This window comes from Anas platyrhynchos, chromosome 1 (genome assembly GCF_047663525.1).
Source record: "Anas platyrhynchos isolate ZD024472 breed Pekin duck chromosome 1, IASCAAS_PekinDuck_T2T, whole genome shotgun sequence".
Lineage (NCBI taxonomy): Eukaryota > Metazoa > Chordata > Aves > Anseriformes > Anatidae > Anas > Anas platyrhynchos.
Genome location: NC_092587.1, coordinates 31,744,973 through 31,770,014, shown reverse-complemented (window position 1 = coordinate 31,770,014; position 25,042 = coordinate 31,744,973). Strand labels below are relative to the sequence as shown.

General features: G+C 36.7%; 1 protein-coding gene across 6 annotated transcripts in view; it reads left to right on the top strand.

Annotated features, from left to right (window-relative positions):
• Positions 1 to 25,042, top strand: part of ADAMTS20 (ADAM metallopeptidase with thrombospondin type 1 motif 20) — a 95,237-nt gene that overhangs the window by 7,703 nt on the left and 62,492 nt on the right. For all 6 annotated transcript variants that reach the window (XR_003497138.3, XM_027456988.3, XM_027456977.3 and 3 more), the window contains exons 3-8: positions 6,795 to 6,957; positions 12,219 to 12,481; positions 22,533 to 22,616; positions 23,301 to 23,425; positions 24,324 to 24,364; positions 24,694 to 24,799. Coding sequence is in view for 5 of the 6 variants with exons in the window: in XM_027456988.3 (XP_027312789.1) it covers positions 6,795 to 6,957; positions 12,219 to 12,481; positions 22,533 to 22,616; positions 23,301 to 23,425; positions 24,324 to 24,364; positions 24,694 to 24,799 (782 nt within the window). In the remaining variant the exon portion in view is untranslated. The remainder of the gene's footprint in view (positions 1 to 6,794; positions 6,958 to 12,218; positions 12,482 to 22,532; positions 22,617 to 23,300; positions 23,426 to 24,323; positions 24,365 to 24,693; positions 24,800 to 25,042) is intronic.

The following is a 25,042-nucleotide window of genomic DNA, read 5'->3' as shown; positions in this document are numbered from 1 at the left end:
GCCAATGGCATCCTGACTTGCATAAGAAGCAGTGTGGCCAGCAGGGCTAGGGAGGTGATCGTCCCCCTGTACTCGGCTCTGGTGAGGCCGCACCTCGAGTACTGTGTTCAGTTTTGGGCCCCTCATTACAAGAAGGACATCGAGGTGCTCAAAAGAGTCCAGAGAAGGGCGACGAAGCTGGTGAGGGGTCTGGAGAACAAGTCCTATGAGGAGTGGCTGAGGGAGCTATATTTGTTCAGCCTGGAGAAGAGGAAGCTCAGGGGCGACCTTATCGCTCTCTCTACAGGTACCTTTAAGGAGGCTGTAACGAGGTGGGGGTTGGTCTGTTCTCCCACGTGCCTGGTGACAGGACGAGGGGGAATGGGCTGAAGTTGCACCAGGGGAGTTTTAGGCTGGATGTTAGGAAGAACTTCTTTACTGAGAGGGTTGTGAGGCATTGGAATGGGCTGCCCCAGGAAGTGGTGGAGTCACCATCCCTGGAGGTCTTTAAAAGACATTTAGATGTTGAACTTAGCGATATGGTTTAGTGAAGGACTGGTTAGTGTTAGGTCAGAGGTTGGTGATCTTGAGGTCTTTTCCAACCTAGATAATTCTGTATGATTCTGTGTGATTCTCATTCACTGAGACAGGCAAGGTTATATGGTGGAGTTTCCTTCCAGACTCTCCTGTGGAGGATCCCTTAGGACTGTGCTCTAGGAGAATACTTAGCTTGATGATAGCTTATGATAGCTTATTCATGTGTGTTTGAAACCAACTAAATCTGTGTATACGTACACTCCACTTTGCAGTTTCACTGGATGTTACAGAATAACTACTTTTCTATATTGAAATCTGAAATGTTTCAGTAGCAAAAGCTGTTACATTCTTAAAAAATCAATTTGTCTGAGTAGTTCACTGTAAATCTTATATAAAGGTAACAATAAATAAACTGGCCCTCTCATTTCCTTCCACTCCAATGAATCTTGTTAATTGCTGCGATCCCTGCAGGCTTTTCTGCCTGCTTTTTCCAGCTGTCCTTGAGATTGTTACTATAACACTCTCAAGTTCTCCGCTATTTAGCTAGTCTGTTACTCCAGATTGTATTTAGAAACTTCAGAAATGCCATTTTACTTGGCTTCAGCCAGGCTTTTTGTTGTCTGGAATAGTCTTACCAAGAGATACTCAGGGTACCTACCACTGAGTTTTCCACTTCCCACATGTACAAGCTTTCCCCTACGCTGTTATGCAGAACAGAAATTTGGTCTTATTTGTGTGTTCCTGAGTGGAAGTAACCTGTTGGGGGGCTGCTAGGGCACTGGGCCCGAGACTACAGTTTTCAAACACACTAGTAGGTAAGAGCCCTTCAGGATTTTAGGTGGAACTTAATTATGTAATTCCAAATTGGAACTTGTATTCAGCCAGTGACTAGGGACCTGTCTTCCCAGATGAGGATACTTCTGAGCAAGGATGAACCTTACTAATTCTGTTTACAGGTGTGATTTAGTACACCAAAGGTATGATTTCTATCTACTAATGAAATCCTAGTGTCACAGAAAACATTAGAGTCACAGAAATTTATGAGGAAATATGAAGTCAGATCATACAATTCGAATGATGATTAAATATTCTTCCCCATTCTTTTTTTTAGCACTTTAGTCTATCAGTCTTTAAGAGCTTGAAATGTAATGGTGTTTCTAATCACTCCTAAAAAGGCGTTCCACCAGATAACATTTTTTCACTGCTAGGCAGATTTTTTAATGTTGTTTAGATGGTATATTTTTTACTATTTTATTACTATTTCCTTTATTATCTGTAGTTTTCATAAATGAGCTGGCAACCACTACATCTTATTGTGCTTCTACTTTATTTTCTGGTAGAAATCTCTCTTCCAGATGTTGGCACTGTACCATGATCAGATAACCTCTAATGCTTTTTTCCTTCAGTGAACTAATCAGGCTATTCTTCTCAGGTCTTTCATTAGAAAACGTAACAGTGGAACAGGCAGAGAAGGGTGAAGGGCTTCTCACATTATTCAGAAGAGTTTTGAATTAACACAACACTGAACGAGAGAGAGAGAATAATACATAAGAAAGGTATTTTCTAGCTTACTTTGACTGAGAAAGTACCTGTGCTGTAAACTACTTGCAGATTTTGAGCTGGAGTTGAGAAGCTCTGCTACGAGGGCATGGAAAATACTTAAGTGTAGGAGCAGAGCTCACCTGGGAGGGAGTCTGCCAGTTTGGAGTCATGTTTTCCAGAACTTCAGTCATTCGGTTAGCATTTTTCTGAAATCTTTCCAATTTTGCTGTTGGACATATTAAGATTAATTCCATGTTTCTGAAACCTGCTGTATATCCCTTATGTCTTCCATGTGTTCTTCCAAGTTGCCATTATGCACAAGGATGTAATTTGTGTATGGGTATGGTCCGTACGTCAACCATAAATTCTGCAATACTTATTTCTACTACTCCTGGAATAGAGCAAAGACATTGATTAAGACTATGGACTTTTAAGCCACTTTAAACCATGGAGACATACCATACAGAGTGAGTAGTAGCATCGATCCGTTGAACCTTGATTCAATATATTGTGTCTAGCTCATCCAGAAGATTTTAAATCCAAGAAATAAATTCTCTTTCTCATGTGGGCTTTCTCATAAATTTCCTCAAATCTGTGCATACGCACACAGCTCTGGGTAGTGCTCACTCTTTCCTACTTTCTTTGGACCACTTATTTATGATGTGCAAGAGACTGTTTTCAGTTTTGTATTCCATTTCCACTGAAGAGATCTTTTAAATGTACTTTTCCCTCTTTATCTGAGAACAGAAATAGAATGTTTAGGGCAGATTTCTTGTTACATGATTTGAGAGGCATCTGTGGCTGATAAGTAAATCCAGTTCATTTCTGATTTCATTTCCTGCAAATGCTTGGGCTCCTGTTTCAACAACCTGCCTCTGTACATCTAAGTGACTTTGTTTGGTTTATTTGTTTTTACCAAAGTATTTTTCATTTGGATCCTACAGCCCTCTTCCTAGTGAGTCTAACTCACAGTAACGGCTCCATTTGTATCTGCAGGATCTGTCACCAGAAGAAGCATTGCTTTTGTGAATGAAGGACTGCACACCAGGCAGAACAGCGTAGTTTGTAGACCTCTGTGCTTGGCAAACAAGGAGAAAACCATGTGTAGTTAATCAAAATCCAGCTTTAGTCTAAGAATTGATATTAGTGGTTTTAAGCTTAGCTTCTCTTAACTTTTTCTTTTGACAGAGTTGCGTTCTGAGATGCTGGTTTCCACTCATTAATCTGACCGCAATCACATATGGCTGTTGCTGTCTCCCAAAGCTTGGATTTTTGTTAGTTCAGTATTCCAGTCCAAATTTATTTCACTGGTGTTTGTTAAATAAGTTGTGATGTCTGCTTGGGTTTTAAATTACAGTTATAATGCTCTGTTCTTAAGTCAGAGCACTTTTTTTGTCTCTTACCCTTTGTGTTTTCACTTGCATTACAAAGAGTTCACTTGAACTTGCACAGTTATCATGGGCTGCTGCTGGGAGGTGTTCCTAACCAGTCAGTGGCAGTAGTTACTACTTGTGTATCCATAAACTGTTGAGGAGAGAAAAAACTAAGAACAATTCTGAAGGCATGAAATGTAATGGAGCATTCCTCCCTTCCAGCTGTCTGTCCAAACTTCTTGGGTTGTAAGCTTATGATGTATTCTTTTTTTCTTTGCTGTTTTTAACGAAAGAGAATTTGTTCCTTTGCTTTTTAGGCATTTTCTCTATTTAATGTAAACTAGAGCTAAGCACAGTTACTGCTACTTCTGAGTAGCTTGTAAGAGGGAAAATTACCTGCCTATTTTCCCTAGATGTCTTCAATGTGTTGACTGTTAGGACAGGATTCTGGATTTCAGTTAAGAAGATACTTGTATGAGTTCTGACTGAAATATTTAAACTATAAGGTGATGAAAGTTATGCCCAGATGTTGCCAGGCATTTGATATTGTGTATTTATAGTTAGGCCCCATGGGATAGGCAGGCATAAGAGCGCCTTCTGAGGTACCTGAGAGTCTGGTTTTGCAGTAAGCTTTTGATGATACAAAGCTTTTTATTTATTTATGTATTTATTTTCAGGAGAAATCGTTCTCTGTTCCCAGGTAACCCTTGCTATTTTGGTTGAAAAATAATTTTCCTTGATAGAAGGCATAGATTTTACCTGGAGAGACGTCAGTGCACTTTGCATTGCTGGTGCTGAAGTGCAGTGTGGGAGTGCCCAAAGAGAAGAGGGGAAATCAGCAATGTTAGACTGACTTGGGTTTGCCATGATGCCTTGTGCTGACTCTCTCTATGGACTGGGTAGGTCAATGTATTCAAAAATGTAATTCTGAATTCCTAGGTAGCGTACTACTTGTAGCATTTGACTGAGTACAGGTTCAGGAAGCTGAGTGGAGTTTTCAAAGTTATTGATTTCACTCAAAAACATCTTAGTAATTTTTTTTATTATTTTTTTGAGTGTGAAATGGTAGAGATATAAACCCTTGTTCTTGAATCTTTTTTTTTTTTTTTTTTTTTTTTTTTTTTTTTCTGATGGAAGTTTGCTATTGTGGAAGATGAGTCTGAAAATGCAGCACAAACTCTTTCCTTGCTAGTTCTGTGCTATTATTCTCATACTTGGTATGTTTGTCATAGCTGAAACCATTTCTTTGTAAGATCTGAAAGCCTGTTAATTGGAAAAGCCATGGAAGAAGCCAATAAAGAACCTGCTCTAGCTGTTAGAAGTAGGAAGAAAATAAAATGTACATGGGGGAATAAAGTAGTAGCAGTAAAGGTTTTGCTCTTATTAAATCTTAATAATAATAATAATAATAATAATAACAATAATAATAATAATAATAAAAGACTCTGTTACCTAGAAATAGGGCTTAGGATATGCCAGGAGAAAAGAATTAATTAGCATGTTTGTTCACAAATCATGTGCACCTGAACTTATGCTGCTTGGGTGGTTTGGACTTGGACAATTCAAACAAAAGCATCGATGTGAGTCTTAGCATCCCTTCTTACTGCTTTGCCCTTTATGGATAGGATCTGTCCCTGTCATTTTGCCCAGAAAGTTTCACCTACTTTGGTCTAACTGACAAGCTGTAGCAGAGCTGTTTTCAAGAGACCCTAGGTTTTGGAGACCCTTCTCATGACGGTAGATAGCATTCCCTGTGCACTCAGTCTGCAGTCCTCTGTAAACATGTCCTGAAAACACACGTGTGAAGAGACTGTTCTGAACACATTCAGGATCCAGCATGAAAACAATTTAAATGTTTGAAACTGAGGTGGGGGGAAAGGATTTCTACTGAAATGAGATTTTTACAAGTCTTGAGGGGAAATATTTAGTGAGGTTGGGACTCTTTTCCATGCTACAACAAAGATGATGCAGAGGCTTCAACCACGGTGTGTTTACAATTTTGGATGATACTTAACAGGTAGGATTACAGATAGTCTGACATGTACCTGAAACGTAACAGTCTTTTAAAAACAGAAAACTGGCCACTGCTAGATGGGCCCTGAATTCAAGTGGATAATATAATTCAGGTGTAACGCCCTGGTTACAAAAGTAGCCTGCAGCAGATTTTAAAAGACTTCTGTAGGCTGCTGGAAAACAAAACAATTCTCACATCTATTCTTACATACCTTGCTCTGCCACTCACTCTTCATTTGCAAGGTTGCCTTGAATACCTAATCTCTTAATCCATATAATGTAAATGTTTGCTGTTCTCTTAACGGATAAAATGCCTCACTAATACGGCAAAACAGTCAGCAGGATGCAATGCACCCACTCTTTCTGAGTGGTAAATTGAAATTCTCACATGTTTTTTTCTCCTTCTAGCAATTGCACTAGCCTCAATTGTGTTTTATAAAACTATGTCCTCATTTGTTGCTGTGTAGTTTCTAAGCGAGGCTTGCTCCTGTCCTCGCCTCTGTTAGTTACACATCTTTTGTTTCACATCTTTTCGTAATCTTCTGAAATATGGCACTAAAGCCATAGGAAACCATGATTTTTTGTTAGAAGTGCAGAGAGAAGGACGAGATTCCATGTTAGGGTTTTGTAATTGAATGGATTATGGGGCGGTGGGAAAAGGAGCTTAATTTCTGTTCTTTTCCTTTGTATGTATGCCAGTGCTTTGGTTGGTAATCAAGTTTCTTTGGTTCCCAGTACATAGTTAACCATGTGTGTCCCCTAGGAGGAAAAAAAAAAAAAAGCGAGAGAAGAAACATATTTATGAAACTGTCAACTCTGAATTCCTGAAACTAGTTTCAGTCTTTTAAAAATACTGAAAAGAATAGTCGGTTAACACTGTTGCTAATATGTGGACAAAATGCAAGTTTAGAATAAAAATGCCAGTGATATAAAGGACAATAAGATCTCATCTAGAACTCAGACAACACAAATCCTGAATTTCTTGATGGCTTCCACTCCCTTCTGCACAGTTTCCCAGGTGATCTTGCTTGGGTATGCCTAGATTGTTTTGACTTCTCTGATCTTCTTTGTTGCATTAACTCTGTATAACATTTACATATGTTTATGTGATATGTAATACCTAAGGTAGTCTTTGTTATGGTTTACACTGGTGGGACCAGATTCTGAAAGAGAAACTTTGCCTTACTTCCAGCTTCCGCCTCTGCAGCTTTTCTGAAGTTTCCTCCATCTCATGTGCAAATTTATTTCTATTATTCTAAAAATACTATTTTAAATTGTTTACTTCCATTAGAATTGCTTTTATATTGGTATTTTAGTGCAAATTAAATCAATTACTTCTCTTGCTTTCAGATGGGCACCTTTAAAACACATGATGGTGAATATTTTTTAGAACCTCTCATGAAAACGGATGGAGGTGAACATGAAGATGAGCATAACAAACCACATCTTATATACAGGCATGAAGAATTTAATAAAAAGTATCAGAAATCCCATAAACCATGTGAAGTTTCAGGTATAGTCCTACTTTAAATTTCAATTTGACTTTTTCAAGTGTTTGTGTTCTGACATTAAAAAAAAAAAAAAAAAAAAAAAAAAAAGATTGTTCCACTAGAACCTATGCTTTTCTTTCACATAGGCATGGCAACAATTGCTTTTTTCTTGCCAGTGGCTAATTTAGATGTGGGAGAAAATGAGTATGTTGAAGTGTATCCTGATGTTTTAAGGACTTCTCTGTGATTTATTTTTACACCTGTGTGTCATATGTAAACATTTAAGGAGCAGATCCACAGGAGTTAATGTTGTTTATATTCACAAAAGATAATGAATTTATTGCAAATCTAATGGATAATATAGAACATCTGTCCTCCTTAAAAATGTAAGTAAATATAATATTACCCATTGATACAGGTGTTTTTCTGCATGGGTATTTTAATAATGTAGTCATACTACAAATCAATGTTTAGCTTTATTTAAATTAAATAGAAGCAAGGGGGTATAACATACAAGCATACTGTTAGGATGTGTCACAAGTGAATGTGTCACATTCTAAATACTGAAATGTCATCTGCTTTGGGGTGTTACGATGTAGAAGCCTTTGAAGACCCTGTCTGAGAAATGTACTTCTGAAGCTTTGCTAGAAGTGCCATTTTAAAAACATTTGTACTGTATCTGAAGGATTTCTCATTTTTTAAGTCTATTGAGAGAATGCCTTCCTTCTTTTAATAGATGCATATGGGCTTCATTTAGTGGGCATCAAAGAAAACATAACTGGGTGGAGACCCAAAATAGGAGAAAGCAGCTTCAATTTGGTTCAGCTTGGCATTTAGAAACATCCTGTCTAATTAAAATTCTCCACTTTACATGAGACTGAAATCTGCATTTCTTGCACTTTGAATCTACTTGCATTTCAGGAATGTTTATGCAACACTGAGTACATCTGGAGAAAAAAAATCACAAAGTCTCAACTATTACTTTCTTTTAAGGAATATCTGACCAGCTGTTTTCAAACATCAGTTGCAAAAATAGTGGAGTAGCTTGTGTGGCTAGTGATGGAATTTTGGAAAATTCTTAGATTGCATTTTGTACTCAGAAAAATATGTTGAATTCTGCTTTTCTTTAGATGGTGTTGTTTTTTTTCTGGCCTTAATTATGATCATCTTCCATTGAACAAATTCTACTGAACTGTATTTATTTTCCTGAGTCTGTTTTTCTGGAAGCTGTTGCGATCTATTTATTTGTGGTTGCCATTGCAGAAGATGGAGTTAGTACTTTGAAAGCCAGGCAACTATCGATAGAAAAATCCAGGAAACTATTGATAAAAAATATATTTTCAAATGATGAATGGTATGTACTGAACCAAAGAAGACATCTTTCAGGTTGTGTTCTTCTTCCTGTGCTGCGTATGATAGAATATGCTTAATATAAGCAATTTGGTATAAGAAAAGGCTCTCCCAGCATTAAGAATGGTCATTTTCCCCTTTTCATGTATTGTATCAGCTACAAAAGACTCTGAGCCAGGAATTACTGTAACTTATTTTGAGGGGTGGTGGACATTGCACAAATATTTATGGAGAAAAAACTTGTGTGGTTATATTTCTATTCTCCGAAGAGATTTGTCTCCTTTAATGCTAGTCTTGCCTTGTTATTTGCTTTTTTTGTTGTTGTTGTTCAAGGAGAAACAGAGTATATATAGCAATACTTGTGATTATGAGCGTTTGTTTTTCTTTAGTTAATGGATTTTGACAAGGGGATGTGGAGAGGCTTTCTATTGGGAAGAAAGTTAAGCAGTGGATGTTTGATCAGGTTGTGATTTATAACAATAATGATAATAGTGACCCGTCTCATCCAACTCTAGACATTGTACATCTGCGTTAGTCATCCTGAGCCCCTTTTTGTTTTTAAAGAAGAGAAAGAGTCTCTTTTATTTACTATCATTCATGTGCTTATTTTGGACATCTTCTTTAGGGTAAGATGATTTGTTACCAAGAAATGTGAATTTCATTCCACTGACGGTAAGGAGAAGCTGGATGATTAGACATAGATGTTTAATATACTCACATGAATTCCATTATCTGTGTCTAAAGAAAATTAGTATTGGATATATCTAAATTTTCTTTGAATCCCTCATCCATTTTCTTTTGTTTTAAACCGTTTCTTACTTGTTCATCGATACTGTATCAAAACGTTAAACCTTGACTTGCCATATTCTGTTTTACCTTTACAGTATTTCCTAATCTGTGCATATATTATTTGTTTTCTTAAAATAAATTACAAGAAACACTGAAAGAAGGACTGAAAGGAAATAAGATTGCTTATGCTACTGTAGCAAGTCAAGATCAACTCCTCTTCTATTTCTAATATTCATTTGTCAGATCTCTATGGAAACTACAAACTTTCCTAGACCTTCTATCCCTGCACATAACTGCTTGTGAAATAAGGTTTTCCTTACAACCTTACCTACATTTACCTTGTAACAATTTAAGCCCAAGAGGTATTCAACTGTTTTTTGGAGTTGATAGTGTATTCTTTTCGTTGCAGATCTTAAGAAGGTCTGCTGGTAACATACTTCTCTTTAGAGTAAACATACCCATTTTTCTAAACAGTTCTGTATGGATGAGGTGTTCAGGTTTCTTCATACAGCTGGATTTTTTCCAGGTTTTGTTTTGTTTTTGAAAAAAAAAAAAAAACAAGGCAAAATTAATTAATTTAATAAATACTTAAGCTGTTTGCGTTAGTTTACTTTTAAAAAAAAAATAAGAAAATTCCCCAAACACAAGGTGTTAGTAGAAGCATAGCCTAGGCTGAACAGTGTGGAAGGAATACCTTAGATGCATATGGATAACGCAGCAGTTAATACATTCCAATTTAACTTATGTTGCTGTTGTCCATGTCTGTCCTGTTTCTTGCCTCCTCCCCCCCCCCCCAAAAAAAATCTATTGTTTCAACTTGTCATTGACTATCATCTTTGAGATCCTTTGGTTAATAATAATAATAAAAAAACAAACAAACAAACAAAAAAAAAACTATTTAACTTGTCACTTTTCATCCCACGTATCTCTGGCCAAATGTAGAACTTTGCATTTGTTTCCCATGAATTGCAGCTTTCCTTTTTCTAAGCCATTGCCTTCATTTTTCTAGATCACTCTGAGATCTGATGCTGTTCTCCAACATGTGTAGTACTCTTCCCAACCTCTGACATCTGCACATTTATTTTTTTCTTTGTGAATAAAGTATTTTGAATAGCAGATAGATTTCAAAGGTGACATGTCTCATTCAATACGTCTTTTTAGTTTGGAATCAGACCATAGTAATTACTTCTAAAGATGTCTAGCTAATCTTTTTCACACTTGTTTCTAGTTTCTTTTTAACTTGCTGATGAAAAGTTAATTGGAAACTGTGCTATAAGCCCTACGCAAGTCAGGATAAGACATCTGTTGCATTTCCTTTATTCATAAATTCTGTTTCCTCAGTACAGGAAAACTAGAAGAGTTTGTCATAATGTTTTTGATAAATACAATAGCTACTACTAATCCTTTTGGTTATTTATAAACACAATTATTTTTATTTCTTTGAGTACTGAAGTTGTCTTGGCTGGTCCACAAATTTGTCTTAAACTTTCATTGGAAATATGGGTGATGTTTTGCACTTTTTCCAGTGCTCTAGAGTCTCAGACACCTTTTGTACCTTACTAAAAATCATGTGGATGTGAGACTGCTTCAGATAGTTCTCTTTAATCGCATCAGGCTCAGTCAGTCTGAAAATACCTGATATATGTAGATAGTCATTGACATGTTCCTTTTCTATGCCAGCCCCCACATTTCTTTTGAATTCCCTCTCTATTGTTAGCGCCAATAGTTTTTGCAATTACTGGACTTGTATTTTGTGACTGACTCTCAGGTGTGACTGACTCAGCAAACTTAAAGGTGCTCACTGTTGTCCCTTTAGCGTCATTTTGGACAAGAGGGAATGGCCTGAAGTTGTGCCAAGGGAGATTCAGGTTGGAAATGAGGAGACATTTCTTCTCAGAAAGAGCAGTCAGGCATCGGAATGGCTTGCCCAGGGAGGTGGTGGTGTCACTGTCCCTGGGGGTGTTCAAGGAAAGGTTGGATGTGGTGCTCACGGACATGGTTTAGTGGGTGGCGCTGGTGATAGGGGGATGGTTGGACCAGATGATCTTGGAGGTCTTTTCCAGCCTTACTGATTCTATAATTTTCTGGCTGTATTGTGCCTGACTTTAATGGTGACAGACAGTTTACCTGTCAAAAGTGGCTTAAAATTTACTGATGAGGGCTCTTCCACTGAAATATGGAATGCATAGATTTAAATCCTTTCCAGCTGAGAATGACTGAGTCAGGATATTTGTAGTCAGTACTGTAGTCCTTTTAAGTCATTGGAAGGATGTAGTTAGTTACTGGGACTATATTCTATATATTCCATACCCTATGGCTATATTGTGAGCCATATTCTTTAGTAGCTGCTCATTAAAAGGACATCTAGCCTCCAGAAAAACAGTGTAGACTGCTGCTGAGTGGCTTGAACTATCTCATTAGGTGCTCAAGCTCCTGAGAGCACTGAGAATTCAGATGTGCTTCTCAGCTAAGTACTTTCGTGGGTTGCTGCTGAGATGACTGTGATCAATGCATGGGTTTTACTAGGCATCAGAAGTCCCTGATGGCTGGAGTACATGCTATAATTGGGAAGTGTTGCAATACTAAAATGCCTCCAAACTATATCTTTTAAACCCTGATTCAATATGATGAATATTAATAAAGCTGTCAAGGAAATCACTCTATACAAATTTAATGATACATAAATGAAAAAGTCAACAGGGACTTGAATTCAGGACTCAGGTCTAGTCATTGTTATGGCTTGCTATGGTTGGTTTTATTGGTGTTAAAGGTTTGTGTGTAAAAATGGATATTTTAATTTGTTTCCTTTCTTGCACTGCTTAGATTGTAGTACTTATCTCCTTCCAGCCCGCCTGTTTGGATTACACTGTGTTCCAGGAACAATAATACCACTGTCTAATTCTTAACCAACTTTCAACAATTAATTTGTATATGGAGGGAGTAAATGCTAATGTTCAAGATAGCTATTTTGATGTTCCTATTACAGCATTCCATGTTTAATTTATTTTTTTTATTCTTGTACTGGTTTCATTGGAAGTAAGCTCATAATTCCAATTTTTCTTTGTCTATTTTAGGCAGAGTTTTACCTACCTATTTTTAAATTTAAAAACTGCATTCTACATTAAATCTTTTTTTTGCTTTACAGAAAACAAGCTGAAAGAAAGCACTTTACTACATCCAGACTTCAGCAATTTAAATGAAGAGAAAAATGTTTTACAGAAGTCCCCAAGTATAGAGTATGCTTTTAAAAATTTATCTTTAAAGGATGGTGGCAATAATCCACATTCCCGGAAAAAACGTTTTCTTTCTTACCCACGATACGTAGAAGTGATGGTTACAGCTGACACCAAAATGGTTCGTCACCATGGGCAGAATTTACAGCACTATATATTAACACTGATGTCAATAGTAAGTAAAACTGAAGTTCATAATTATTAGCAGTTTGTTATTTCTGTTCTGGTGTTTTCTCTTTTGCAACTCCCCACTCTTCTGATTTGACTGAATTAGGTATTGAAAGAAAGACTACGTAAGTAAAAAAAATGTAGGGCCCAAATTTCAGATTCTACATGTTTCCAGCTTAATGCAGTAAGTGAAATGTGTAGGTGAAATACTCTGACCCATTTCCTGATTTGCTGTTACATTAAAAGAATTGCTAAGCTTCAGTGAGTTAAACATACAGATTAATTACAGCAGACACAGAGGTTAAAAGGCATTGTGAAAAAATGCTTGATTATAGTAATCCTACTTTTTCAAGTAACTTCAAATTAATATGGGTCAGATTTTGAGTTGACATTTGGTTCAAGGAAGAATTCAACACAGAAAGAGCGCAATTAAAAGTCACCTCTTATATTGGTTCAGAACTCGATACAACATGCTCTGTAAAATCAAAATGTTTACTATGACATCCATTGAACTGTTTTTCATTAAAACCTGTGCTAAAATATTCTCTGTAATTTGTGTCCAAATCTCTAGATTTGTATTCTTACGTAAATTAAACTTCTTCAGTAGATGAAAGCTGCATGTTTTTCTTGGGCTTGCAAATGAAGGTACCTACACTTAGGTTTCTGTGGAGGTATCTGGCTTAAATAAGGAAACTCTTTACTTGACCAGTTATAGACATCTACTTTTGGATGAACAGAATAGCTCAGTAGTTTCCACTGAGCTTAACTAATTGGCACTGGATACTTCTGCAAAACAAATTAAGATGCCATAGGATATCCACCTTGGCCCCAGCTGCTGCTTCACAAAGGTGTGCAGGTCTCGTGTAGCCTGTGTCATGCCTACTAGTTCTTTGCAGGTGTAAAATATCTTAAAGCATCTGAAATGACACTAGGTACAGGTAGGTAGGCAACTGAACCAAGTTCTTCTCACCATCATGACCAGCTGACAGAGGTGCTGTCACCTCTTACACTGATGTAGGCATCAAAGTTTAGAAGCCTTAATGTGCCACATTGATTTTTACACAGAAAAACTGTATATAATTTTAAAGAATTATGAGGGTGGGGAAAGGGGATTTTAAGACTGTAAAATTTGTGTTTCCTCCCAGTTGTGCACCTCACAATGAAACTTGAAAATGCCAGTATAGTACCCATACTGGGTTCTATAATTTCAGAACTCTGCTATAATTACACAAGTGTTAGATGGAATTTTCTCTGACCGTTTTATAAGAATTATGAAAATTAAATGTATGCTGAATCTCATTTCAGGTTTTTAATAATTTGATATAGTCTTTGATTTTTTTAGACAAGTAATGCTGTGAAGGTCTGAAAGGTGGTCATGTCTGACCAAAAAAAAAATCACCTCTGGAAGGTGTTTTTCCTCTTTAACTTACAGTACAAATTTAGTTTGAAAATCATTTGGAAACAGTCTGTCCTAAAGATGTCATTATTAGAAAAACTTTTTAATAGAGTTGTACTTCAAATCAAAATGAAGTAGTCAAAACATTATTTTAAAATAGAATCTGTTTTTCTACAAAACCTAGTTTGATAAAATGATAGATATAATTTTTGTTTAGGACAAATACAGTTCCTGCATCTGTAGAGATCATTCATTCAACCACTGTGTCTTATGTTTGTTTCCTGTGTCTTTTCACTCACATAATTGGAATTCTACTAACTAAATGGGGTATTCACAGTAAAACTGCTTCTAAAGAGAGCCTATATAAACTGTTTTTAAGAGTAACATTTAACATAGACGTGATGAATGAAGCAACACCAGTTCTTTGCTATAAATCTTGTGACTTCATTCTTGCATGCACCTGTCAATACTGTAAAACTAGGGCTTAGGTCACTTATTGCAGTCTTTGAGGTAATGGCACACAACAAAAAGGCACCTTTAATGTGAATTTAATATCTTTATCTATTATGGTTTTCAGTAAGATGTATAACTAGCGTCTTTTGGCAGCTATTAGTCCACATGCACATCTGCTAGTTCTGAAGGCAATCTTGAAACAGAAGCTTGTTTAAACCTTTATGTAGAAATACTTAGTTTTTATAAATGCAATAATTCTTGGAAATACATAATTGGACCCTAGTTCTGAAAATCTTTCTTCACTGTCTAGTTAATTTTTCCCCCAAGAGTACATATCCCAGCTTAATGTCCTCTACTTCTTTAAGCATTTCAAATAGTCGTAGAATCACTGAGTAATATAAGTTGTAAGGAACCTCTGGAAGGTCATCTGGCCTAACCCTCTACACATATACATGTTGCTTTGTCAAACAAATCCAATATATGCATATGAAGATACTATCTTCACTATCATTTTTTCCTTCTCATGCCCCAGCATACTTATGCTTCAATAAGCTAGTAATAAATGTGGAGAATAGGAAAACAAGTAACTACCACTCTTTGCTATGTAATCTATATCAGAATTCATCAGTATGCAAGTGGGTATTTTCTTGATGAACTGCCTATTCCTGTTTGAAATAGAACCCTTATTAGTCTTATTTCATTACCCACAAAGGGAAGAAATGAAACTATTAAACTTTATCCTTTCTACTATTATACAGATAGCTCTGATTATTAAACTTAACTGGTACTTGTGTCTGGTCAAGCAACGTCTACTGTTACAGGAAATTGGCAGGTTGCTGGCATTTCAAATGAATCAAGCATTATATTTTGCTCTTATCATTCTGAAACTTCTAAGGATATCCAGTTTTGGCTTGGATTTTAAAGAAACCTAAAGTTTAAGCGTATAAATCCCATTAAATTTTAATGAAACTTAGATATCTAACTCCCAGAAGAACCTTTGAGATCCTGGCCCATTTTTCTTCTTTTTTTTTTTTTTCCTTCTTATTTTAAACATCAACAAAACCAGAAGAGTAAACTTGCTGCTATAGAATACTCTTTCTTTTTATGGGTGGAAAATAAGAACCAAAATATACTGCTAAATATTTTTAGGGTTTTAAGTGTCTTGTCATTCATCCAATTCAACCTGAAAAGGCTTAACTCTCAGCATGTGAGTAATCCCATTGAACTGAAACTGGAATGCATTTAAACTGGAATGAGTATTCATAGTATTTATTCTGTCTTGGAAATGCTTTTTACTGCTGGTTGAAGGATGGATTTGAAAAGTACAAAGAATAGCTTTGCCATGGAAAGGCTTAGGACTTTATCAAAATTTTTTATATTGAAATACAATAAACAGTGGCATTATTTAATGTGAAATTATTAATAAAAAAATCTGCATTCACTTAACTCTCCATGTTCCTTCTTGTTCTTCTGAATGTTGCACCAACATAGCAGGTTCTGTCTCAATAGATTCTGTGGCTGGAAGACTCTGTCTTAGGCAGTTAGGTTGCAGCAGTTCAGAGTTCCTAAACAGTAAAGTGAGATCTTAGGAAACAATTGAGATAATTCATTAAAATTCATTAAAACACTGGAGTTTACTATAAAAACACCAGAGACTTGTCACATCTGATTCCATAATACATTTTGTGGTACTGTCCCTTTCTCGATCATGCACCTTAGTAGTGACCCTTTTAAAGAAATTTACAGTTTAAATAGTTATTTTGGAGACTTCTTAGTCTATTATTAGTCTGCTTGCAGCAAGACCTGTGTAATCTCGCCTTTCTGAAAAGAAAACGTGACATGTAAAAACCACCTGGGGTACGGCTCTGTTGGCCAGCTCCCATTTTGGACTTGGCTGCTTGTCTGGCCGTGAGCGCCAGGGCTGCAGTATGGCAGGAGGGCGGCCATGCATTCATGGAGAGGATTGAGACAGCATCAGTTTAGCTCATTTAACTTGCAGGGGGTTTGTGGAATCATAAAATCATATTATTCAATGGTAAAACAGAACCATTATTAAATGGTATTGAATCCTGGTATTTCTGTTTTCATCAAATTCCTAATGTGGACTGCACATCTCTTTGTGCAGGGAGGCATTTACCCTTTATTGTTGTTTTCTTTGATCTGAATAAATCTGAAAGATTACACAAACTGCCATTGATATACTACTGTCATTTTAATAACATTTCATGTCTACTATAATTTACTGAGATGTAAAATGTGAGGCACTGAGTAAGAGCTCTTAACAGCAAAAAAAAAAAAAAAAAAAAGCTTCTAGTTTAGCCTTGTTTATACCATTTTTCTCCTTTCTGACAGCATAGTGGCAGCATATCAGCAGCAGCATACACCCCAAAACATTTTCTGTGTGGAAAGAATCCATGCCTCAGCATGCTGCCCTCTTTCATTAAAAACCAGCTGAATGATTTTGTCCTAATATATACGGCATGCGTTTGAAGAATGTTTTTAGACTTTCGTAGCAGTTCATGCCATGCAACTGCTAACATTTCAGCTTTCCATAACAGCATGGGAAAATAACCAGATGCAGGCTAGCGTTTAGGAACAGCTAATGTTATTGAATCTAGCATACAGTCATTATTTTTAAAATAGGCAGTAGACTGAAATAAACTGTAGGTTAATCATATTACTTTTGTATGAGTTGGCATCTGAATGACAAAATACATTTCTGAGTTCAAAATCTTGTGATGAGTGTGTTTCTCTACTGCTGAAAGGCTTCTACACTTATTTTACTCTTCCTTTTCACTCAGACCAGTGTATTGCTATTAATGCTGCAGTAATGTTCAGTGCTTTTTATCTTAAGATAAGTGAAATCTAGAGAGCCAGCACAGAGCCATTTGTTCTTGCTTAAGCTCATTCCCGTACAAACTATATCTTGACATACAGATATCTCTCTCTATAAAAACACTTTTTGTTTTCTTAACTGACAACCCTTACAGCTGTTCCAGCTCCAGGGTGCCTTTTACCAAATGCTGTAGTGCCTCATCGTGTAATACTGTATCTTGAGGTCCATCAGGTAACAGAGAGATGGAAATTCTGCAGCACGTAAGCAAGCCCATCTTTATGATTCACTGCTCTTAGTGCTCTTTACTACTATTGTTAGCTAGTGTTGTTATTGTTAATTAGATGTTTAGTAACGATTCCTTTAGTAAACTGAAAGAAACTACCTGAAAAGGTAATTTCACAGGGAAGGATGCTTTGACATCTGAGCTATACATGGTGCTGTTTGATGTGATCTGATTATAGCCTTGATGTGTGTTTTCATTCAAAGACTGCAGCTGGTGATGACTTAGTTACCATTTGTCAAGTTTTTGCAGTATTAAGGGGATATCTTTGCAACTGTCTTAGTCCCCAAGTTACAGATAGGACAGAGCCCAGGCATTCCTGACGGGGTGACTCACCCTTTAAAAGGGCTGTGTTCTTTCTGTTTGTTTCCATCAGAGCACAACAGGGAGTCTGCTGGAACCTCTGCTTGAATAACTCAGGGGATAGTAGATTGGCAAGAACGGTAGGAAATGGCAGGAAAAAATGGTTTCCCTGAGCTGTGTAGGTATATCTGTGCAAGTTTGCATGAGTTATTGCTACCAGTATTAGGTTCCTCCAAAGAAAACAACTTTGGATAGGAAAGGTGGAGGGAACAGAATAGGAGTAACACTGGCAGAAATAACACAGCTTTTTCTTATTCTCTCTCCGTGAAGCAATAAATGCTGTGATGACTTCTTTATCTCATGACTTCAGACAATTCTGGGGTCTTACGAAATATATGGCAGAATCAGGATATGACAATGGAAGAGGTGAAGGAGAAATCTCCTAGGTCCTGGATATCTCACATCCTTTCAGCACCACAATGATAAATAAGAGATTGTTGGAGCCTGCAGAAGACATGTGAGCTAAGAGCTGATATCATGTTTCTTTCAAGTGATATGAATGTTTGTGTTCTCCTGCGATCATGGTTGCATGTAGCAGGCAAGAAGAGAAAAAGAGGTCCTGTGATGCAGTATTCAGGGGAAAAAGATCTGAAGAAATTCAATTCTATTTAGATATATCACTTCTTTTCCAGCCTCTAGATGTACTTGCTCATGTTCTAGCCCCTTTTCTGAACTTGACAATTTGCAACAGTTCACAGTTCCAGTGTTATGGACAGCTACAACAGGGACAGCAAGAGAAACTAAACTCTGCTGTGACAATGTCACTTCTAGTCACCTACCAGCCACAGCTGAGGTGATGACATGATCTGACTTTAGTCTTTGGTGGGAATTTCTTGAAAATGAAAACTATGATCCTTCCGCTGAAGGATAACTACCTTCATTCTTGTGGTGTGTTGTTTTTTGTTTGTTTGTTTGTTTTGTTTTGTTTTGTTTTGTTTTTTGTTTTCCTTTCTTTGTTGTGTGGTCTGAGCTGTTGTACAGTGATGTAGGTGCCCATAGCAAGAGTCTGAAAAATCTCTTGAAAGTTAATTCCCTTTATCTTGGCTGTTATCTCCCTCTTTTGTGAAGCCTGGATTTAGATCGCTATAATGCAAGTGGATCTGGAAATTGTAAAGAAATGGTGTGTTCTGTCAAATTCCTATCCCATTTCATCATCCTTTTTTATGAATGCTTCCAATAAGAAAGCATTGAAAGAGGTGTCCTTAGAATACGGGGGCAGGGAGTGCTTATCCCTGTACTTCTTACAATAAAATAAGAAATAATATCATATTCCAGGACTTTGGTATTTCTGCATTGATCTATCATTTCTAGTCTCAGCCGGTAATTTTAGCCTATATAGTTCCATAGGTAAATCTTTCGAGATTGGTTTGTTTTTAACTCTCAGGATTTTTCTTTTACCATGCTTTCAACCAGCTTGCAGGAAATACCGTACATTGCGAGGAGCATCTCATTACCAGCACAGAGTCTTGCTCCTTGATCTGTCTAAGGCCGTGACAGTAACAACTAAATGGTTGGAGGTCATGAAAGCACCCATGAGACGGAGGATCTGTACTTATGCTTTAGCATAGGGTTAATGAGAGCAGTGATAGATTACAAGTTTAGCAGGTGCTTATGTGTCTCCAGTACAAGTGTAAGTATAGCTCAGATTCTGGCAAGAACTGCTGGCCTCAGATATCTGAATGACAGGATTTCAGACCTCACCTGTGCTCTAAACAGAGGCAGCCAGTAGATAACTCAGATGTTGTTAAGGTCCTACAACAGATGCCTTTCAGGTGTACAATGAGATGTTATTTTCTCTCATTTTTAGTCTGCTCATACATCTTCTCTGAGGTATGAGCAATTTACATTGGCTTTTGAAAAGTGCTTTTACTCAGACGTTTTACATGGATGTTGTGTCAACAGGCAGACAGAAAGGCACCTGGCTGGGTTTTGTGCTGGTTTCTTTGCATCTGTTGTTTTCAGATTTTGCTAGCAGATAACCTCAACAAACATGAGTTATATAACAGGAGTCGATTTTTCAGAAACCTGTTACTGTATCTGAGGAAGGATCCATGGACTACAATAAGAAACAAGAACAAGAAATGCCAAGTTTTAATCCCAAGAAAGCTCCAGCTTGGACTCCTTGCCCAAATCCTTCTTCTCACATAGGACTAAAAATGAGTCTTCCTCTCTCATACCATAGTACTGGAGGCCTTTATGAAACTAAAGGGTAATGTTGCACTGAAAATTATGATAGTCCCAGTTTAGGCTCTTGTGATCTTGTTTCTCATCAACTGAACCTAGTTAAACCCCATCCAGACCTCAATCACTTTGACTATTCTACCTGACATATATTCTTGTAGAACTGGACAAATCCTGTTTCAGTATTTTTTGGTGTATCCAGTGTCTCTTTTGTGTTCTTGTATAGGTTTGTGCTGAAACAAATTCTCTGATTATGGTGTAAGTAGCTCTTACATCAGTTTAAGTGATAGGAGAGTCAGTCCTCAGGACAATTTTCTCCTTCAAAAGTGCATAAGCCAGAGTCTTGCAGGTCTCATCTCAGATTCCTCTCTGACAATATTTTGGAATGCTGTATCAACCAGTTTTCTGTTTCTTCTTTGCTGAAGAGAAGTAAAACTTGAAAGAGTTGGGCTGGAATTAATCTCATACATCTGTTAGTTAGACATCTAGTCTCCCTCCATTGTTAAGTGGATGAAGAAATGAAATAATTTATTGTACTGTTTTGTTTGAAAATACATAAATCTAAATATGCCTCTTCAGATAGGCATGTCTAGATGACAGTTCATCTGTTCTTCTTCTCTATTAACTGTCCAATGAGGTTAGGCAGATAGCTTAATGTTTGTTACAGGAGATGAATGTGATAATGGTGTTAGGTTATTTTAAGAGACAATTCATTTAGGAACGTAGCTAGGCTGTTTGTGATCATTCACAAGAAGGTTAAATACAGAGAAATATCCTCACTAGGTTTATTGAAGTGGATCTCAGACTATAAAAAAAAAAAAAAAGAATAAAAAACAACTGAGGCTACTACAATTTGTGGTAGTTCAAAGGTAGTTTTGGTAGTAGTTAAATGGTAGTTTATTCCATTCAAACTCAGCTAACATCCTCTTCATAAATTCTTATTTTTAAATCTATAGTGCCTGAGCTCTATCTGTACAGGCACCTGTTCTTTCATAAAGGTCTTCTGAATGTTTCTGTTCCTAATTGAACTGTTCAGCATGTACTCGAGAGATGCTCCACAAAATAATTGGACACTTGCTGGTTAGCAACCAAGGATGCAGTCCATATGGAAGGAAACAGGCAGATAGCTGGGCTTCTCTGAAATATGTTTTCCACATGGATTACAAGACTCAGCCTCCTTCCCTGATATTATAGAGTCCTCTATATCTGCCTTGTGTGCCAACAAAGGCATGAAGGACAGTGCTGCACATTGTACTCAATCCAGTGTACAGAAAGGGATGGTGTGAGTCATGGGGAGCCAGGGCTCTGTCAGTGCCAACTTTTAGCAGAATTACTTCGTCTCAGGTATGTAGGATTCACTGAGAGCAAGGCTGTGGTTTTGCAAGCTGTTTGAGCCAGTTCAAGTGGAGGCTACCTTTGAAAGAAGCCTATTCTTCTGTACTGTTCCCTCCATCTGCACTTGTCTTGGAGAGGCTGCACCAGGAATGAGATCATGGTGATCAATATAATGTGATAGATAGAAGAAAAAGAAAAGAAACAAAATACTGTTTTCAGCTACATCAGTTCCTTGATCCTGCTCCTTTTGTGGCCTTACAGCCTTGGCACAAGCCAGAGGGGTGGAAGGTCAGGGCTTCTGTGTTTGGTGGCAGCTTTCATTTAGATAATGCTGTTATTCAACAACTGCTTTCAGCCAAATGGTGGAAACCATATGGATGGGTTCATATGGAAACAGTTGTTGAGAGTGAATAAAGATTTTTACTGCCTTTATGAAGAATAACTTACCAAATGGTTTAGTTTGGTGTATGGGAATAGCTTACAGTTTTTACTCTCTGGGGCAATATTATACAGAAAAATACTTGTTAGTTATGTAAATATGAATAAATGAATGAATAAAGAAACCTTTGTGCAGTGTGTCATGGATGTTTTCAGTGCAGGCTTACAACTCAGCGCTGCCTCTATGAAAAGTAGAGGCAAAAATGTATTGGCTCAAAGTCGCTCTCTGAAGCCCTCTAATATTTTAGGTATTAATTCTACAAACCATCTGTGTAAACCAGCTTATATCTACTGTGGTCCCAGTGACATTACTCTTTTTCTGTCTTTGATGTTTTATCAATAAACTCCAGGTCTTCCAGTGTATAATAGGTGTACTGGCTACACTAAGCTTGTCAACACACTATCTAAGTGTTTGGAAATGAGTATGAAATTATAACTCTTTGGATATTTTAAAAACACATTTTTAATATTTAGGAAAACATTTGTAGGATAATTGCCTTCTATGTGGAGAATAGTACTGGAAAACATCATGTATGCGTATTCTGACCTTCATGTGTGTAGTAAATGTGAATTGTTCCGAGGCAGCATTTTAGGTTAAAGCTGGGCAGCTACTTCAGGTTCATTACCAAACCCTAGGGTAGAAAGGTACAGAAGGATGCCTGAGACGTCTGTTGTATAGAAACTAGATATTTTTTTGATAACTTGTTTGCATGTCAAAATGACATGATTTGTCAAATGAGTTTAATATTCTGATCTTCTCACTTTTTCCTCTTTAGGTTGCAGCAATCTATAAAGATTCAAGTATTGGAAATCTTATAAATATTGTTATTGTAAAGTTAATTGTAATCCACAATGAACAGGTAGGAAAGCTAAAATATTTATAGTAGAATAAAAAAAAAAGCATTATAATTCCAAACTTGAAAGTATTTTAAATACTTTTTTTGTTTAATTTAACTGTATAATTTTATTCTAGAAAAGGGAGTGAATATTAAATATGCTGGTAAATGTGCTGGTAGCACAGTGCATATTTAATGAGTGTGTACAGAGGTTAACTGCAAAGCTTTTATTTAATGTGTGTATTTCACCATCTGTCTATAAGCACCTCCTGTTGACCTAAATGGGCTTAAATCAGATACTTTGTGAAAGCTTTTGACATAACTACTCATGCAAATATGAGTGGGAAAGGGCAACTTTTATAGAGGGTTTTGACTGCAAGTTTTCAGCAATAACAGCTGTAATATTTTAAATTTTAAGAAATACATATTTTTCAGGTATATGTTTTCATATTTATCATTAATGTCTGCTACCCTATTTTCTCAATCTATCACATGATTAAGAAAAGGGTTCTCATGAGCGGTGACTTTTAGCTAAGTTAAGATGCTGATTCCGCAAAAAAATCTGTGTGTGTGAGGTCCTATGTGGAGTCCTTCTGAGTTCCTTCACAGTCATTATTTTGAAGATTAGAGGTACAACGGTCAAAATAATAAGTGCAAGTATGTGAATATTACAACCCTTTTTTTGTTTCTTGGACATTTCTTGCTTAGGAAGGACCAGCTATCACTTTTAATGCAGCTACTACGCTTCGTAATTTTTGCTTATGGCAGCAAGCACAAAACACTTTGGATGATGCTCACCCTTCTCATCATGATACTGCTGTTCTTATCACTAGGTATGGTATCTGAAATAGCCAGAATTACTCAGTTAGGTGAGACAAATGCTTCCATTTCTTTCTTACATCATCATTTTTAACTGTCCCACAGACACTGTTAATAGTAATTGGAGTCAGTAAAGAATGTCTTGCATTTGCCTAACCACAAATGATCAATATGTGAGCAATTAGTCTTACAGTGCTGTGTTGGTAATTAAGCATTTGATCAAACTTACGTTAAAGATAATGTAAATTATTTAGACCTGAAATTGTTACAAGGAAGTGACTTCTTCAGCCATTGAACACGTAAGTTGCATATAATGGAATCAGCTAAAGGATGCAGTGATGCAACTCTTTATAGCCCAGGCATAATTAGAACTGCCAAAAGCTTACAAATGGAAAATGTTAAAATATTAGTGTTGTACACTGATTTCCTCAGTGGAGGTTCTGACATTCATTCACTGAAGTATATTCTTATTTTTTTTCCTTTTCATTAATTTTTTAGCTGGTGTTCAAATTGGACTCACTCCAGCACTTAAAACTCTTTGATATATGTCCTGAAATATGTTGTTATTTTGGCATCTGCTCCACTACGTAAGGTATTTTCAAGTAGACTGGAATCTGCACGTATTCAGCAGCACTTAATATGTGTGAACATAGTGAAGAAATAGCGTAGTACATCAGTCTTTATTCTTTGCAAGCTAGGTAGTAACTAATACTGTGAGTGTTGTGTCATGAATATAAATTACTTCTTTCAAGAAGTAATGACAAGAATACAAATTGTTTGAATGGACTGCAAGATTGAAAATTGAAAATTGAGATTTGCAGCTGCTGTAACGAATGTAGCAATAGTGAAATACTTTACATTGAAGTACTTTTTATTTGCTCCAGTAATTTCAAATAAATTTTTTCTTTCAAGGGAAGATATCTGCAGAGCTAGAGAGAAGTGCGATACTCTAGGTGAGTTATTCTTTTTTAATCAGTATGATCTTACAAGAGAAAATCTGTAAGAGAATTTTACTGTAGGAGATACATGTAATCAGGAAAAAACAAACAAACAAACAAACAAAAAAAAAAAACACCAAAAAAATGACGTAAAATTTAATTGAGAGACAAAAAAAAGTGATTTTTTCAATACTGTGATCTCAGGTGGAAGCTGGTTTAATGTAAATTTGGTTGCGTAGGTCATGCATGACTTTCAAGTCTTGTGCTTTAGCGTTCACTTATAGAATCGTTCCTATGTGAAAACTTGTTCTATTAAGCTTTTATATAACAATTCGATTTTGCAGGTTTGGCAGAGCTAGGTACAATGTGTGACCCACTACGCAGCTGTTCTATAAGTGAAGAAAATGGATTAAGTGCTGCTTTTACTATAGCACATGAACTTGGACATGTGTAAGTACTTATTTCCCAGTGGGTAAATTTTTTTGTTTCCTTTTGAATACTACCAGTTTCCTGTGATGGGCTCTACTTTTCTAAGAGTGAGCAGTCTGCTACATCCTTTTAGAACAGTCATTGTCTTTGCCCTTTGCAAAGTCAGGTCTGCTAGCCACCTAGAGGTAGAGAATCCACGAGGTTTATAACCTGGCCACTTGCTAAATGTGGATGATTGGAGATACTGGCCATACAGCCATCTTC